Source organism: Chiloscyllium punctatum, chromosome 29 (assembly GCF_047496795.1).
Source record: "Chiloscyllium punctatum isolate Juve2018m chromosome 29, sChiPun1.3, whole genome shotgun sequence".
In the NCBI taxonomy this organism is placed as follows: domain Eukaryota; kingdom Metazoa; phylum Chordata; class Chondrichthyes; order Orectolobiformes; family Hemiscylliidae; genus Chiloscyllium; species Chiloscyllium punctatum.
The window spans coordinates 67536255-67554870 of record NC_092767.1 but is presented as its reverse complement, the minus strand read 5'-3'; the positions used below and the strand labels follow the sequence as shown (position 1 = coordinate 67554870).

At 42.6% G+C, this 18616-nt stretch overlaps 1 protein-coding gene across 2 annotated transcripts in view; it reads left to right on the top strand.

Moving 5' to 3' along the window:
* Positions 1-18616, top strand: part of LOC140454496 (mitogen-activated protein kinase kinase kinase kinase 5-like) — a 122884-nt gene that overhangs the window by 25123 nt on the left and 79145 nt on the right. For both annotated transcript variants that reach the window (XM_072549295.1, XM_072549294.1), the window contains exon 2: positions 4635-4692. In XM_072549295.1, the coding sequence (XP_072405396.1) occupies positions 4635-4692 (58 nt within the window). The remainder of the gene's footprint in view (positions 1-4634; positions 4693-18616) is intronic.

Genomic DNA, 18616 nt, shown 5'->3' with positions numbered 1-18616 from the left:
CGCTCTAGTCTTGACTCTGATCTCCAGCATCTGCAAACCTCAGTTTTGCCTAGAGAACTTTCAAAAGTTGATTGGGGGCGAATGTTGGCAGGGAAAGGGACAGTTGGAAAATGGGAAGCCTTGAAAAATGAGATAATGAATCCAGAGACAGTATATTCCTGTTAGGGTGGAGGGGAAGGCTTGTAGATATAGGGAATGCTGGATGACTAGAGAAATTGGGGTTTTTGTCAAGAATAAGAAGGAAGCATATGTTAGAAATAGACAGCAGAGATTGAGTGAATCCCTAGAAGTGTATAAAGGCAGTAGGAGTATACATACAGGGAAATCAGGAGAGCAAAAAGGGGACATGAGATAGCTTTAGCAAATGTGGTTAAGGAGAATACAAAGGCATTCTATAATTACATTAAGGACACTAGGAAGACAAAAGGGCCCCTTAAGAATCAGCAAGGCTGTCTATATATGTGGAACCACGGGAGATGAGAGAAATACTAAACAAGAATTTTGCATCCGTGTTAACTGTGGAGAAGGATATGGGTGATAGAGAACATGGGGAAATAAATAGTGACATCTTGAACAATGTCCATATTACAGAGGAGGTGGTGCTGGATGTCTTAAAATGCAGAGACGTGGATAAATCCCAGGATCCATTCAGGAGAACCCTAGAACTCTGTGGGAAGCTAGACCCCTTGCTGAGATATTTGTATCATTGATAGCCACAGGTGAGGTGCCAGAAGACTGGAGATTGTCTAATATTGTGCCACTATTTGAAAAAGATGGTAAGGAAAAACCAGGGAATTATAGACCAGTAAGCCTGACATCGGTGGTGGGCAAGTTATTGGAGGGAATCCCGAGGACAGGATTTACATGAACTTGGAAAGGCAAGGACTGTCTAAGGATAGCCAGTATGGTTTTGTGCATGGGATATCATGTCTCACTGACTTAATTGAGTTTATTGAAGAAGTAACGAAGAGGATTGATGAGGGCAGAGTGGTGGACATGATCTATATGGACTACAGTAAGGTGTTCCTCATGGTAGACTGACGAGCAAGATTAGATCACATAGAATACATGGAGAACTAGACATTTGGATACAAAATTGGCTCAATGGTAGAAGATTCAGGGCGGTGGTGGAGGGTTGTTTTTCAGACTGGAGACCTGTGCTACAATGATCGGTGCTGGGTTCACTGCTTTCTGTCATTTATATAAATGATTTGGATGTGAACATTGGAGGTACAGTTAGTAAGTTTGCAGGTGACACCAAAATTGGAGGTGTAGTGGACAGCGAAGAAGATTACAATGGGATCTTGATTAGATAGGCCAATGGGCTGAGGAGCGGCAGATGGAGTTTAACTAAGATAAATGTGAGGTGCTGCATTTGGAAAGACAAATCAGAGGACTTCTACATTTAATGATAAGGTCCTGGGAAGTGATGCTGAATAAAGAGACCTTGGAGTGCAGGTTCATAGTTCATTGAAAGTAGAATTGCATGTAGAAGGCATTTGGTAAGCTTGCCTTCATTGGTCAGTGCACTGAGTATAGGAGTTGGGATGACATGTTGCAGCTGTACAGGTCATTGTTTAGGCCACTTTTGGAATATTGCAGGCATTTCTGGTCTCCCTGCTCTAGGAATAATGTTGTGCGGTAAAGACAAGCCAGGGAACTATAGACCGGTGAGCCTGACCTCAGCGGTGGGCAAGTTGTTGGAGGGAATCCTGAGGGACAGGATGTACATGTATTTGGAAAGGCAAGGACTGATTTGGGATAGTCAACATGGCTTTGTGCGTGGGAAATCATGTCTCACAAACTTGATCGAGTTTTTTGAAGAAGTAACAAAGAAGATTGATGAGGGCAGAGCAGTAGATGTGATCCATATGAACTTCAGTAAGGCGTTCGACAAGGTTCCCCATGGGAGACTAATTAGCAAGGTTAGATCTCAGGGAATACAGGGATAAGTAGCCATTTGGATACAGAACTGGCTCAAAGGTAGAAGACAGAGGGTGGTGGTGGAGGATTGTTTTTCAGACTGGAGGCCTGTGACCAGTGCTGGGCCCACTACTTTTTGTCATTTACATAAATGATTTGGATGCGAGCATAAGAAGTACAGTTAGTAAGTTTGTAGATGACACCAAAATTGCAGGTGTAGTCGACAGCGAAGAGGGTTTCCTCAGATTACAACAGGATCTGGACCAGATGGGCCAATGGGCTGAGAAGTGGCTGATGGAGTTTAATTCAGATAAATGCGAGGTGCTGCATTTTGCGAAAGCAAATCTTAGCATGACTTCTACATTTAATGGTAAAGTCATAGGGTGTGTTGCTGAACAAAGAGACCTTGGAGTGCAGGTTCATAGCTCCTTGAAAGTGGAGTCGCAGGTAGATAGGATAGTGAAGAAGGCGTTTGGTATGCTTTCGTTTAATGGTCAGAGTACCAAGTACAGGAGTTGGGAGGTCATGTTGCAGCTGTACAGGACATTGGTTAGGTCACTCTTGGAATATTGCGTGCAATTCTGGTCTCCTTCCTATCGGAAAGATGTTGTGAAACTTGAAAGGGTTCAGAAAAGATTTACAAGGATATTGCCGGGGTTGGAGGATTTGAGCTACAGGGAGAGGCTGAACAGGCTGGGGTTGTTTTCCCTGGAGTGTCGGAGGCTGAGGGCTGACCTTATAGAGGTTTACCCTGGGGTCAGGGAGTCCAGAACTAGAGGGTATAGGTTTATTTTGAGAGGGGAAAGATATGAAAGAGACCTAAGGGGCAACCTTTTCATACAGAAGGTGGTACACGTATGGAGTGAGCTGCCAGAGGAAGTGGTGGAGGCTGGTACAATTGCAACATTTAAGAGGCATTTGGATGGGTATATGAATAGGAAGGGTTTGGAGGGATATGGGCCGGGTGCTGGCAGGTGGGACTAGATTGGGTTGGGATATTTGGTCGGCACGGACAGGCTGGACCGAAAGGTCTGTTTCCATGCTGTACATCTCTATGATTCTAAAACTTGAAAGGGTTTAGAAGAGATTCACAAGGATGTTGTTAGGATTGGAGGGTTTGAGCTAAAGGGAGGGGCTGAATAGGCTGGGGCTATTTTCCTTGGAGTATGAAAAGCTGAGGGGCGACCTTATAGACATTTATAAAATAATGAGGGGTGTGGAAAGGGTGAATAGCCAAGGTCTTTTCCTTGGTGTGGGGAGTCCAGAACTAGAGGTCGTAGGTTTAAAGTGAGAGGAGAAAGATTTAAAAGGGATCTAAGAGGCAACTCTTTCATGCAGAGGGTGATGCATGTCTGGAATGAGCTGTCAGAGGAAGTGGTAGAGGCTGGTACAATAACAAAACTTAAAAGACATCTTGATATATATGTATAGGAAGTGTTTAGAGGGATATGGGCCAAGTGCTGGCAAATGGGACTAGATTAATTAGGATATCTGGTCAGCATGGACAAGTCGGACCGAAGGGTCTGTTTCTGTGCTGTAGAATTTTAAGACTCTGTGACTCTTAAGTCAGAAGGCACCGTGAGCAAAATGTTAATTTCTGTGGTCAGATTGAATCTTGAGCTCGTTGTCCAAATCTGAAAGAAAGAAACTTTCACAACCTTTGCACAACCCCAAACTGCTTTTTGGCCAATAAATACTTTTGAGGGATAGTCACCTTTGTCATGTAGAAAACACAGCTGAACCTTTGCACAGCAAGCTCCCACAAACAGCAATGTGATAATAACTACATAATCGTTATTGTAATCTTGGTTGAGGGATGAACATTGACCAGAGAAAACTGCCATGTTTTTCTCAAAAGATTGCCTCACGATTTCTTGTGTCTACTTGAGAGGGCAGTTGGATACTAAGCTTAATGTCACATCTGAAAGACAATATCCTGGCAACAGTGTAGTATTCCATGCAGTACTGGAGTTCCAGCATCAAATTTGTCTTCCAGTCTCTAGAATGTAGCTTGAATCTTCTGATGTAGAGACTTTTGGGATGGCTATGCTCCATGCCAAGTGGAGGGGGCAGGTTTACGACCGGGTAATTGAGATTCAGGGTCTGGAGCTCCTTCCAGAAGTGAAACTGTCATTGTAAATCTGATGGTGAGAAGTACTGGTCAGAGGCACTGAAGGTCATCAATCTATTGGGCTGGTACAAACCAAAGATCAACATCCCATCTATTATGTGTGCACGGGTGTGTGGACTAGCCATTCATCCCAGTTATTGAGTCTGAGTAATGCTGAAGTCATTGGTGACTCATTCTCAGTCAAGTGTTGCCCCACAGACATTAGCTTAACCTTTAACTGTTGGTTTGCAAGTTCACACATCAGTCTGACAACCACACCAGTCTACATGTGGAATGGAACAGTGAATGGACTCTATCAGTTTCAACCATGAAATAAACAATTTCCTACAGCGTTGATATCACATTCAATGCAATGTAAAACTCTGTACACCGTCCCATCAAATACCTCAAGGGTAGATAGGGCATAGGTTAAATACAAAGCAAAGCTCCCTCTACATTTTACTGTACCATTAAAGTGCTTACTGTGATTTTTTCTAAATCATTGAGGTGCTGGAGTGCATCTCAGTCTGGTAATATTACATTCTTTCACAAGACGTGTGAGATGGAAACCTTTTAATAAAATTCTTGTGTTTATCTTTAGGCAAGACACAAACAGACTGGGAATCTGGCTGCAGTAAAGCTCATCAAAATGGAACCTGGTAAGAATTTTGACTCAAACATTGACACAGCAATTCCTTGTCTCTCAGACAGAATCCAATAGATATTCCAACAAATGACAAACTCGTGGGCTCAGGGAACAGCTCAATTTCCAAATCAACATAATGCCTGTTGACTTATCCCATCTGGCTGAACATCAACTACACTGATCATTTTGTGATCACTGACCTAATTTGTTTCCTGATCCTGGATTGTTTTGATTTTAAGTTCTCACCTTTGCTTTAAAATCCCTCTGTGGTCTTACTCCTCCCAATCTTTGTAACCTGCTCTATCTTTACAACCTTCCAAATATCTGCACTCTTCCAATTCTGGTCTCATACATAGACAATAGACAGTAGGTGCAGGAGTAGGCCATTTGCCCTTCGAGCCAGCACCACCGTTCATTATGATCATGGCTGATCATCCTCAATCAGTAACCTGTTGCTGCCTTATCCCCATAACCCTTGATTCCACTATCTTTAAGAGCTCTATCCAACTCTTTCTTGAAAGTATCCAGAGATGTGGCCTCCACAGCCTACTGATACACCCACCACTCTCTGGGTGAAGAAGTTTCTCCTCAACTCTGTTCTAAGTGGTCTACCCCTTATTTTTAAACTGTATCCTCTGGTTCAGGACTCACCCTTCAGCGGAAACATGCTTCCTGCCTCCAGAGTGTCCAATCCTTTAATAATCTTATACGTCTCAATCAGATCTCCTCTCAGCCTTCTAAACTCACGCGTATACAAGCCCAGTCGCTCCAATCTTTCAGCATAAGATAGACCCGCCATTCCAGGAATTGACCTCGTGAACCTACGCTGCATTCCCTCAATAGCCAGGATGTCTTTCCTCAAATTTGGTGACCAAAACTGCGCGCACTACTCCAGGTGCGGTCTCACCAGAGCCCTGTACAGCTGCAGAAGGACCTCTTTGCTTCTATACTCAATTCCTCTTATTATGGAGGCCAGCATGCTATTAGCTTTTTTCACTGCCTGCTGTACCTGCATGCTTGTTTTCATTGACTGATGTACAAGAACACCCAGATCTCATTGTACTTCCCCTTTACCTAACTTGACTCCATTTAGGTAGTAATCTACCTTCCTGTCCTTGCCACCAAAGTGGATAACCATATATTTATCCAGATTAAATTTCATCTGCCATGCATCCGTCCACTCACCTAACCTGTCCAGGTCACCCTGTATTCTCCTAACATCCTCCTCACATTTCACCCTGCCACCCAGCTTTGTGTCATCAGCAAATTTACTAATATTACTTTTAATACCTTCATCTATATCATTAATGTACATTGTAAAAAGCTGCGGTCCCAGCACTGATCCCTGCGGCACACCACTGGTCACCGCCTGCTATTCTGAAAGGGAGCCATTTATCACTACTCTTTGTTTCCTGTCAGTCAAACAATTTTCAATCCATATCAGTATTTTGCCCCTAAATACCATGTGCCCTAATTTTGCTCACTACCCTCCTATGTGGGACTTTATCAAAGGCTTTCTGAAAGTCCAGGTATACTACATCCACTGGATCTCCCTTGCCCATCTTCAGAGTTACATCCTCAAAAAATTCCAGAAGATTAGTCAAGCATGATTTCCCCTTCATAAATCCATGCTGACTCTGACCTATCCTGTTACTGCTATCCAGATGTGTTGTAATTTCGTCCTTTATAATTGACTCCAGCATTTTTCCCACCACTGAGGTCAGACTAACTGGTCTATAATTCTCTGTTTTCTCTCTCTCCCTCCTTTCTTAAACAGTGGGACAACATTAGCCACCTTCCAATCTGCAGGAACTATAGAACATTGGAAAATGATCGCCAATGCATCCACGATTTTTAGAGCCACCTTCTTCAGTACCCTGGGATGCAGACCATCAGGCCCCGGGGACTTATCAGCCTATATACATATCCTTGATTTTAGTCACTTCTCTCCACAATTTCCTGAGCCACTGACTCACTCTGTTTGGTCTTAGGCTTCCATTCTTCTGCCCCTTTATGCTGTAAGGAAAACTGCTGACTTTACATAATACTGCACAACGCTGACTGGTGTCCACCATCTTTCAATAATCATGAACTGGGTGCGACAAAATTCTCATCTACTCCTGATATTATCCCAAGGGTAGGGCTTTTTGAAAAAAACTGCTTTGTGCAAGTGCATATTCATAGCATGCAAATGTATTTTAAGTACAAACCTGTCACAGGCTGGTGAAGTGCTCATCATGCTGGAGACACCTCTACATCTCATAACACAATCAGAAAACTTAAATTTCATATCCAATCTGATTAAGATACCCCACATTCCATGCTTCCTGCTGTCGTAAATTCCATAATATCTCCTCTATTGTGTGTGTGATAGGATGAAACTGTATGGGTTACAGTGAAGACCATGCCATGGGATACAGTGACACAATGCATAGGATATGATTACACTGTGTGTGAGATATGATAGCACAGTGGATTCTTTTATATTCATTTGTGGGCGTCACTGGCTGGTCAGCATTTAATGCCGATCCCTAGTTGCCCTTGAGAAGGTGGTGGTGAGCTGGCTCCTTGAACTGCTGTGGGTTGACCCATAATGCCATTAGGGAAGGAAATCCAGGATTTTGACCCAGCCACCGTGAAGGAATGGTGATACTTTTCCAAGTCAGGACGGTGAGTGGCTTGGGGGCTGTGGGGGTGGCGAACTGGCAGGTGGTGGGGTTCCAGTGTACCTGCTGCCCTTGTCCTTCTGAATGGAAGTGGTTGTGGGTTTGGAAAGTGCTATCTGAGGATCTTGGGTGAATTCCTGTCGTGCCTGTTTAGATAGTACACACTGCCGCTACTGAGTGTCGGTGGTGGACGGAGTGGATGCTTGTAGATGTGGTGCCAATCGAACGGGCTGCTTTGTCCTGGATGGTGGCAAGCTTTTTCAGTGTTGTTGGAGCTGCACCCATCCAGGGGCAAGTGGGGAGTATTCCATCACACTCATGACTTGTAGATGATGGACAGGCTTTGGGGATTTCGGCGGTGAGTTACTTGCTGCAATATTCCAAGCCTCTGACCTGCTTTTGTAGCCACTATGTTTATTTGGTGAATCTAGTGAGTTTCTGGTTGATGGTTACCATGAGAATATTGATAGTGGGGATTCAGTGATTGTAACACCGTTAAATGTCAAGGGGCAGTGATTAGATTGTCTGTTATTGTTGATGGTCGTAGCTTGGCATTTGTGTGTCCCGAATGCTACTCGCAATTTCTCAGCCCAAGCCTGGATATTGACCAGACCTTGTTGTGTTTGAATATGGACTGCTTCAGTATCTAAGGAGTCGCAAGTGGTGCTGAATGTTGTGCAATTATCAGTGAACATCCCACTTATGATGGAGGGAAGGTGAATGATGAAGCAGTTGAAGATAGTTGGGCCCAGAATACTACCCTGAGGAACACTTGAGGATAGGGTACAATGGCACATTGTGGGGAAGAGAATAACATTGGGTATGGGTTACAATGGTGCAGGGTATGGGAAACATTAGAACTGCATGGATTACAATAGCACTCTGCACTGGTTACCATGGTTTACAATGGCACTGTGCATGGGATCCAGTACCACCGTACATATGACATAACAACATTGTGTGTAAGGTATAGTAACATTGTGTGGGTTACAATGACTGTGGACACAATACAGAGTGTGTGGGTTACAATGGCAGAGTGTGTACGATAAGATTAATCTGTGTTTGAGGTACAATCAGGCTAACTTGTGAGATAAACAGATGTCACGGACTCAATATCCTTCGATGTCACTGACATTTTAAAAGATTTTCTTATTGATTTTTCTTTTAGAATTAGAGCTGAATGCGTTTTAATATTTGGATTGTTTTCAAATTCTCAGTCGAATCTGTTACTTTCACTACGATACAAGTTTCACAGGCACCAGTCACATTTCAATTCTCCGACCCAAGTTGGGATTCTTAGTTATTAACTGAAGACCGTATAGAATCAAGGGGCTGTTTTACCACATGGGGCATCACAGTTCAACCTAAACTTTTCCTTAGCTGAATTCCACATCCAATTATGGTCAGTGAACAGTAATCAGGAAAAATGCACACCTGGTTAGGTCTCTCGTTTTCTAATCCTGGGTGATTGAAATGTATTGCAGCAAATCCTTACCCCGGTCCAATTCTGTACAAACTAACAATTGGCTTGGAGTCTACTTAAATGAGATTTGTTGTTGTCCAGGCAACCTTTAGAGCCAGTTTACATCATTTTTGTCTGTTTTTCATGATTTATATCTAGAACACTGTGGCTATCTTTATCTTCATCTCTGTCTCTCTCTCTCTCTCTCTCTATTTCCAACTGTCTTCTCATTCTGTTCAGCTATTACTCTTTCTCTGTAGCTATGATTCCTGCTCTGTGTATGTCTCTGTCCATCTCATTAACATTGCATTCCATTAAGGGTGCAGTATAACTGCAAGTTGCAGTTCTGTCTCTGTTGGCACTTCTATCTGTATCTCACTCATTCTGTGTTTTCCATTATGTTTCTGTTGCCGTCTGTCACTGTCTTTTATTACCTCAGTGATACTTTTGCCATTGTTTGTGTGTGTTTGTGTGAGAGAGAGAGATTCAGAGACAGACATGTCTGTATGTGTATGTATCTCTCCTGCTGTCAAAACCTTTGTTTCTGTCTGTATATTTCTATATATTGCTCTTTATATGTTCCATCTTAATGTGTGGCTCTGTGCATCTCAATGTCTAGTTTTCTTTTTCTCTCTCTCTCTGACTTTGACTTTGCATGTCTTTCTCATCTACGTACCTGTCTTTCTCTCTCTCTCTCTCTCTCTCTCTCTTCGCCCCCTCCCCCGCAAGCCTGTACGAAACTTTTAAAATATTTCAGCACATCATAGTCACTGTGTGTCTGTCTCTCATGTCCACTGACTGTTTATGCCACTGTCCCTCAGTTCCCATGATCTGACTCAAAACAATGTCTCTGGTGTGAATATTCTTGAGAGTAATTATTTGGCTGTATTTTGAAGTGGTTTCTTGTGAGCCCTGTTTCAAAGCTTTAATCAATTTGCATGTGATGGTGCACTGAAAAGTAGAAATCACTTCCAGGAAATCTTACCCCCGGTGTTGTTTAACAATGAGATAAGATTATCGGTAAACAGGGCACCAGAATTCAGCAAAAAAAACCACCAAAGGATTCTTGTATTTCATATTAATAATGTAAGTGATTGCAAGTCTCAGATGAGAAAATTGGTTTCAACAAATATGAAATTATTGATTCTGCTCCTTGTCAGTTTGCCTCAGAACTCTGGAGGGGAGGGGAAGGGAGGGGCACTTACTGTCATTTCTGATCATAATCCATAGATTTTGAGATGATCTGACAGAATAAGAAGTTTTTTTATACATTTGTTCAGGGGGTAAGGACATCACTGGCTGGATCAGCATTCATTGCCCATCCTGATAACTCTTGAGAAGGTGATAAATAGTAAACTGCCATGAATCACCATAATCCACATCTAAAGATTATTGGAACAAAGCAAATTTCTTCATAAAAATATAAATGTCTCTTGAATAAGAAGATTGCGCTTTCTTCAGCAAGACTGAAGCATAAACAGGATAACTCCAGGAGTCTTCCAGTGATATCATTCACTGATGGACATTCATCTACTTGGGAATTCCCATAAAAGCATAAACCTTTCTGGGCCAATTCATTCTGATCCTTCCCTCCATTTGCAATTTCTATTTTTCAGCATCCTACGATAGTTTTGATTTTATTTTGATATATTGTAACAGGAAGAATAGGAGAAGGAGTAGATCACTCGTTTTTTTTTAAAGTTCATTCATGGCATGTGAGTGTTGCTGGCAAGCTCAATGCTTATTCGTTCCTAATTGCCTTTGAGAAGGTGGTGGTTGACTGCTTTCTTGAAGATGCACTTACACACATTGTAAGGAGGGGAGTTTCAGGGTTTTGAACTAGGGATAGTGAAGGAGTGGCAATCTCGTTCCAAGTCAGAAATGTGGTTCATTTAGATCCAGCTCATTTTGATCCCTACCTCTGCATTTGCTGCTGTCTTAATGCAATTGTTTTGTTGTACACACAGCAATACAGTTATGTTTTGAAGGAGTTCATGCTCTTTCACAAAACGTGAGAACAGAACTTCACACCTATCATTCTGAAAAAAAAAGGGAGCAGATGTGAGATAAATATAAAAATGAAAGACTGTGTAAGGAATATGAAAGATTTGTGGCCTGACTACTAATCTGACAGTCTGTTGAGTTTTTTGTTTCTGTATCTTCATGCTATTCTCCCAATAAGAATATTATGATTAACATTCTGACAGGGCGCAATGTAAATAATACTTTCACACCTATAACAAGCCTGACAAATATTTTTCCCTCTAACTTAAGACTGTTTTATGGTCTTCCAGAATTCCTATATGTAGGTGGGGGCAAGCGGGGTGGGATGGAAAAAGATGCTGACACCCATCCATTGAATTTCAAAGGAGCTTTGAATTACCCGAAGTGTGGGTCAGCACTGTAACTTCTACCTCATGGGTCGGAGCCACTGAAAAACTTGTTATAGCAAAAAATATTTCATTTGAAATTGTCTACAAGGCAGCAGGCAGAATCAGATCAGCTATGATCTTACTGATTGATGCAGCAGGGTTGAGGAGCAGAGTGATCTAATCCTTCTCCTACTCTTCCTGTTACGATTTATCAAAATAAAATCAAAACTATCGCAGGATGCGGAAAAATGGAAATTGCAAATGGAGCATTCCCCATATTCCCTGTAATCCTCTGGCTACATCTGAGTACCCCGATCATGGTGAGATCCTTCACAAACTTGTTTTTTAAATTCTTGTGTGGGATGGGATATTTCTGACAAGGCCTGGTTGTCCTTGAATTGATTGTCTCTGTCGACCAGTTCGGAGGGTATTAGGAGTCAACCATATTGCGTTAGGTCTGGAGTCATGTGTACACCAGACCAAGTAAGGACAGCAGATTTTCTTCCCTGACGGGTATTAGTAAACTGTTTTTACAAGAATTATTACATGATCACAAATAAACTAGCTTTTGGGGTGGCACAGTGGCTCAGTGGTTAGCAATGCTGCCTCACAGCACCAGGTTCCCAGGTTCAATTCCAGCCTCGGACAACCGTCTGTGTGGAGTTTGCACATTCTCCCAGTGTCTGTGAGAGTTTCCTCTGGGTGCTCCGGTTTCCTCCCACAATCCAAAGATGTGCAGGTCAAGTGAATTGACCATGCTAAATTGCCCATAATGTTAGGTGCATCAGTCAGAGGGAAATGGGTCTGGGTGGGTTACTCTTCGGAGGGTCGATGTGGACTGGTTGGGCTGAAGGGCCGGTTTCCACACTGTAGGGAATCTAATATAATCTAATCTTAATTCCAGATTTAACACAGAATTCAGATTTCAACATCTACTATGGTAGAATTCAAACCCATGCTCCTACATCATTGTAACCTGGGTCTCTGGATTACTGGTCCAGTGAAATTACCACTAGCTCACTGTGCCACCACCTCCCCTGAATCCGAACATTCTAAACCTGATCATTTCCAAGTGGCTTTGGCTGGATCACACAACTTGAAAAAGGGGAAGGATCTGAGAAGATCAGCACTGAAATAAACAGTGCTGCCAGAGCTGTTCATTGGATTCTGAGAGGGTACAGTAAAAGGATGAGAGCACATTTATCAGAGGCGCTTGTATAAACCCATCCAGTGTACTGTGTGCAATTCTGGGCACTGGTAAGCCATATCCAATGGCTGAGCTAGACTGGCTTAAAACAGGGAATATATCCATCTCACAAGAGGCCAAGGTTTAATTGACCAAATGGCTTCTTTTTATATTGTAAGTTCCAGAATTCTAGATCTCAGAGGTGGAAGGTCAGTGGTTAATCCAGTGTCCGAGGTTAAATGCACAAGAAAATCTTTTTGCAAGAAGGGAAAATTTGGGGGCCCGTATTCACAGTTTGATCGGCAGAGAATGGCTGAGGTCTCCACCCATTGAGATAAAATTTGCTGTACAAGAAGGCAATGCTAATGAGTTTTGCATGTGAGAAACAGTACTGCTTTCATGTGGTCAGGCTGCTTCCTGGTTGCTATGGCAGCTTAAAGGCCTACTTTCTCTGTGTGCATCCGCCGCATGTGGGCAGAGGCCTGTGGTGGGCTGCAGCCCAGCCTGAAGCTTTGCAAGTGCAGCAGGCTGCCGACACTGCGCCTCCAGGGATGCAGCAAGATGCTGACAGTCAGGTGGAGGAATTCCTTTTGCACAAGCTGTCAGCTCCCTCAGGTTCAGTGGAAGAGATGGAAGAAATAAGAAAATCCTCTTTGTACATGAGAAATAATGTAGGTCAGAGAGCAAGGAATTTGGAGGGGGAAGGAATGAGATGAGTCAGGTACACAGCATGAGTGCAGAATCAGAAGCTTTTTCTGCACATTCACTGTATCTCACTCACTTCACTTTGTCAATCAACTTCAAAGTTTCCAACCAATTAAGGTATCAATTATTAGCTTCAGCATGACGCTTAAAATTATTAAACACTGACGATTGGTCATGAGCAGACTGGAGTCTGGCGCATGGCTGTGAGGAAAAGATGCTAATTTGTTTTCTTTCCTTCATTTAACGTATTAATTTTTGTGTGTATCCAGGTCATTGTAGTTGTTTATGCATCATGGGAGTCATTCGATGGTCAATAAACTGCTTGTAAATTTTAGATTTCCAAGAAGCAAAAACTCCAAGATAAAATGCCTGGTTTTCTTCACCTATTGGGGTGGCACAGTGGCTCAGTGGTTAGCACTGCTGCCTCGCAGTGCCAGGGGCCCAGGTTCGATCCCAGCCTCGGGTGACTGTCTGTGAAGAGTTTGCACATTCTCTGTGTCTAAATGGGTTTCCTCCAGGTGCTCTGGTTTCCTCCCACAGTCCAAAAATGTGCAGGTCAGGTGACTGGCCATGCTAAATTGCCCATAGTATTAAGTGCATTAGTTAGGGTAATGTGGAGAATGGGTCTGGGTGGGTTACTCTTCAGAGGGTCAGTGTGGACTTGTTGGGCTGAAGGGCCTGTTCCATACTGTAGGTAATCTAATCTAATCTAATCTAACCTAACCTGTCTGACATCTCAGGTGTGATGTCTATGCAATGCTTGTGTTATGATCAGTCACCCAATTTCTCAATGATCCTGGATGGGATATTCCCAAATGGTTATATTCCTGATGAACAGGGATGAACTGGCTCTTTCTCTTAATTCAAGCCTTTCTTTTATTGTTCACAACAAGGTTAATTTGAGAATTCCTTCTCTCTTGGATACAATTTCAATAAGGAAGGAGCAGCGCTCCGAAAGCTAGTGCTTCCAAATAAACCTGTTGGACTATAACTTGGTGTTGTGTGATTTTTAACTTTGTACAACACTGGCACCTCCAAGTCATATTTTCTATAACCCAAATGTGCTTATATTTTTAAAAGGAACCAAATTAACTTGGCTTTTGGTGTTTATTAGCCTGCTAAACACAAGAAAAGATAACAAAATATAATAGACATGAACAGATTAGAAACGTGAACTGAACAAAATTATTGTAGTTAAAAAAGATGTACACATTAATCTCTGGCCATAAAGAATAGATGTGGGAATGTTGTGGCCATCATGTTGGATAATGTAGTAGAGCAATTGATTTCAAGAGTCTTGGCACTCTAATTAGTTGATAGGCTTTTGTCCTGTTACCTTTTTACAGGTGACTTTAGTGTCTGGCCTGGCTTCTAGCACTCAGACCGAGAGAAGGCCTTTCTTTACCTGCGGCTGAGAGGTGTCTAATGGCAGTCCTCAAGCTGTACCCTTCATGGCATTCAATCACACCACCTCATGAACACACTGCAACTAGGGCAGCAGGGATTTTTAAACCCATTCTTGTGGATTTCTAAAAGGGTAAACAAATTCTCAGTTTGCGATATAATCCTTGGGAGATGGCTTTTCTGCTGACAGGCATTGCTTCCTTTTAAGTTTCTCTGTTTCAGGTTTCCCTGACACTATGCTGGTATGAGGGGACGCAATGTTTCTTCAGTTGCTTCAATCAATTAAAGTATAAACTGTTAACTATAATAGAATTATCACTGGACTATTAACCCTGAGACTCCAGTAATATCCTGGTGGCATTAGCAGCCAAGTGTGTTCAGAACATTTCAGGCCAGAAAATACCCATCATGCCATTTAGCCAGGTCCTGTACAATGTGATGTCATAGCTGTCAGAATACAAAGACACTCAGCCACCCTGTAAGCTGCGCAGAGACAACAGAATGAGGACATGCCACAACCCAAAGGACTAGCCACACTACCATACATCAGGAGCATTTCTGAACTGACAGCCAGACTACTGCGACCACTGGGACTCATAACAGCACACAAACCAACAGCCACGCTCAGACAACAACTCACCAGGACGAAGGACCCGATACCCAGCATGAGCAAAACCAATGTAGTGTACAAAATCCCATGCAAGGACTGCACAAAACACTACATAGGACAAACAGGAAGACAGCTAACGATCCGCATCCATGAACACCAACTAGCCACGAAACGACACGACCAGCTGTCCTTAGTAGCCACACACACAGATGACAAGCAACATGAATTCGACTGGGACAACACTACTATTATAGGACAAGCCAAACAGAGAACAGCCAGGGAATTCCTAGAGGCATGGCACTCATCCACAGATTCAATCAATAAGCACATCGGCCTGGGCCCAATATACCGGCCACTGCAGCGGACAGCTGGAACTGACAACCGGAAGCGGCAGGTACAAATCACTATAAATGCTGGAGGAAAGATCACAGAAGCGCTTCACATGAGGCTCCCAAGCACTGAGGATGTCACCTAGACAGAGGACGAAACATCTGCAACACAAATTCCCAGCTCGGCGAACAGAACCACAACAACAGAGATGCAAAACAAAACCAGATAGAAACCTAGACCTATTGCCAATCTATGGGATGATTGAAGCTGGTGCAGGAAATTACCTTGACTCTGATTTATATTGGAGGTTTCCTATCTTTTTTTTATAAAGATCATGGAAACCTAGACATACAGCATAGAAACTGGCCTTTTGGCCTACCATGTCTATGCTGACCATCAAGCACCATACTACAATAATTTCATTTACCTGCACTTGGTCCAAAGCCTACTATGCTCTGGCATTTTAAGTGGTCATTCAGATGCAAGAATACCTGCATCCACCATCCTCTCGGGCAGCACCTTCCATATTTCTACTATCTTCTGGGTAAAAAATATTTTTCTCAGATCTCCTCAAAACCACTTCCTCTTCATCTTAAATTTATTCCCTCTGGTCTTAGACATGTCTGCTATGAGGAGAAAGTGAGGACTGCAGATGCTGGAGATCAGAGATGAAAAATGTGTTGCTAGTAAAGTGCAGCAGGTCAGGCAGCATCCTGCTCCTTGGATGCTGCCTGACCTGCTGCACTTTTTCAGCAACACATTTTTTCATGTCTGCCATGAGAAAAACATTCTCATGATCTACTATGTCTGTGCCTCCCATAATCTTGTATACCTCAATTGGATCCCCCCTCTTCCTCCTCTGTTCCATGGAAAACAAACCCAGTCTATTCAGTCTATCCTCATAACAGTCTTTTCATCCCAAGCAACATCCTGGTGAATAGCCTCTGCACCCTCTCTGATGCAATCAAATCGTTCCAATGGCATGATGACCAGAACTGCATTCAGAATTTAATCTGTGGTCTAACCAAGGGTAATCTCCATTCTAACCAGATGTATGCCTGGATCACAATTAAAGGAATTCAGTGAATTGGTGTTCATTACATAATCTGCAAAATGAATCACCCAATATCCAACTGCCAGTTAAAACTTGTAACATTACTCTTGGTCCTCTTTGGACCTCTCCAGTTGAATGTTTAGCGAGGATAATCTTGATGTCAGGTGCACCTCATATCATCTTTTATGATTGTGACAAATGACACAGTAAGTTTCTTGCTTGGCAGTGTCGAATTGCCAATTTAGAGGGATCATTGCTTGGAAAACGCCTGCTAATGGTCCAACTTATCTCATTAATATTCAGCTTCCTACCTTACCAAATGCGCCAAATAAGTTGAATGTTGAGTAATCGCAACATGGAAACAAAAAAATTTTACTTCAGCTCACTGGTTACCTTAATGGACCTGCATTTTGCTTAGGACAAAGCATCTTCTCTGGACACATTCAAGGGAACCCCTTCTACATAGTCATTGGCATCCAGCTTTTGCTAACTCCTCATGGCGCCTCTCCAATACACTTGGAGGCCACTCAGGAAGCACACGTGTGCATTGCAGAGTGCAGCAGAAACTAGCATTGAAAAGATGCAGCAGGGACATCTACATACAGGGACACAGCTCATGGATTGCAACATTGAGGGCCGAAGGGCCTGTTCTGTGCTGTATTGTTTTATGATTGATCGAGGCTGTCTCTTAGAGCTACTCGCTTGCTCTCTTACTGCTCGTTCGTTTAGTGCCTACCTGCGTGCATGCACCATCCATGCCTTGCCTTGCTATGCTAATTGGTGCAGTCACACACCAATTAGGCAACATACCTTGATATCCAGTAATCCTCAGTCAGGGGAATGTGCATGTTGCCATACTGTAGTGTGATATGTCAATCTCTCACATTATATAGAATTGAGGGAGGTATCAGTGAGGCCATTGCAACACTAGAAGGAGTGAATGTCTCAGCATTTGGTGCTGAGTGGAGGTTCTGGACCTATGCCTCCAAGCATTTGTAGTGTTGCGAATAGTTCTTATTTCCATAGGACAATAATGAAGGGTAACTGGACAAGGTGTGAAAGAGATTTACATAAATGATACTAGAACTTAGATTATGACTATCTGGGAAGGCTGATGGCTCTTATCTAGAAAAATGGAGGATGAGAGGGTGGTGGTAGCAGGTGCACTTGCAACATTTAAGAAATTATTGGCGAGGGTAGAATTAGAGTTTAGAATGAGTGGACATAAAAAGAAGATGGTCAGTAAGAAATCAAACTGCACCACCAATGAGTTTCACTCCAAGCCCCACATCATCCTGACTGGAATTATTTTGCTGTTCCCTCAGGATCACTGGGTCAAGATCCTGAAACTCGTTCTAACAGCATTGTGTGATTACTAAATGCAGCGATTCAAGAAAACAGCTCACCACTACCTTCTCAAGAGCACCTGGGAATGAGCAATAAATGCTAGCTGAGCCAGCGACACCCACATCCTAGGAGTGAATTTAAAAAAAGAAACCAATAAGGAATTCAGGAAAAAATCTTCTTTAGCTGGAGAGTGGCTAGAATGTGGAGCATTGACTACTCAGTTGCTGAATATATTCAAGGCTGAAATCAATAAACTTTTGTACACTAAGGAAGTCAAATGATTAAAAAAAATGTGGAGTTGAATTAAGGATCAACAATTATCTTTTTTGAACTTCAGGACAGTCTCAAGAGGCTGTATATCTTACTTTAATATTCCCATGTTTCATAAGGGACTGGTTATTCGGATGCTGAAACAGGCTGACCACATAATGCAATAGTGTTCAATCCAGAAGGTATTTGTTAATTGCACTGACTACCAACAACCACTATCTTTGGCTTTTTTCCTCTTTCACAGATGTCAAATAAAATGACAATTAAAACTGGATAATATTTTTTATCAAAAGATAAAATTATATCTTGCCTCCTTGAAATAACTCCACAGAGGCCGGTATTCTGTCACCAAGTCACACTTTATTTACTTGTGCATAGTAGTGGTCTGGCTTCCTCAGAGCCAGTTGTCAGAGTGAACAGGATGTCTTACATTGCTGTTTATAGCTGCCAGCCAGGGCTCCCTGACTGGACCAGGTTATCAGCCCCAATCAGGAAATTCATTTTCTATGAGATCCATTTGGCTGACCTCAT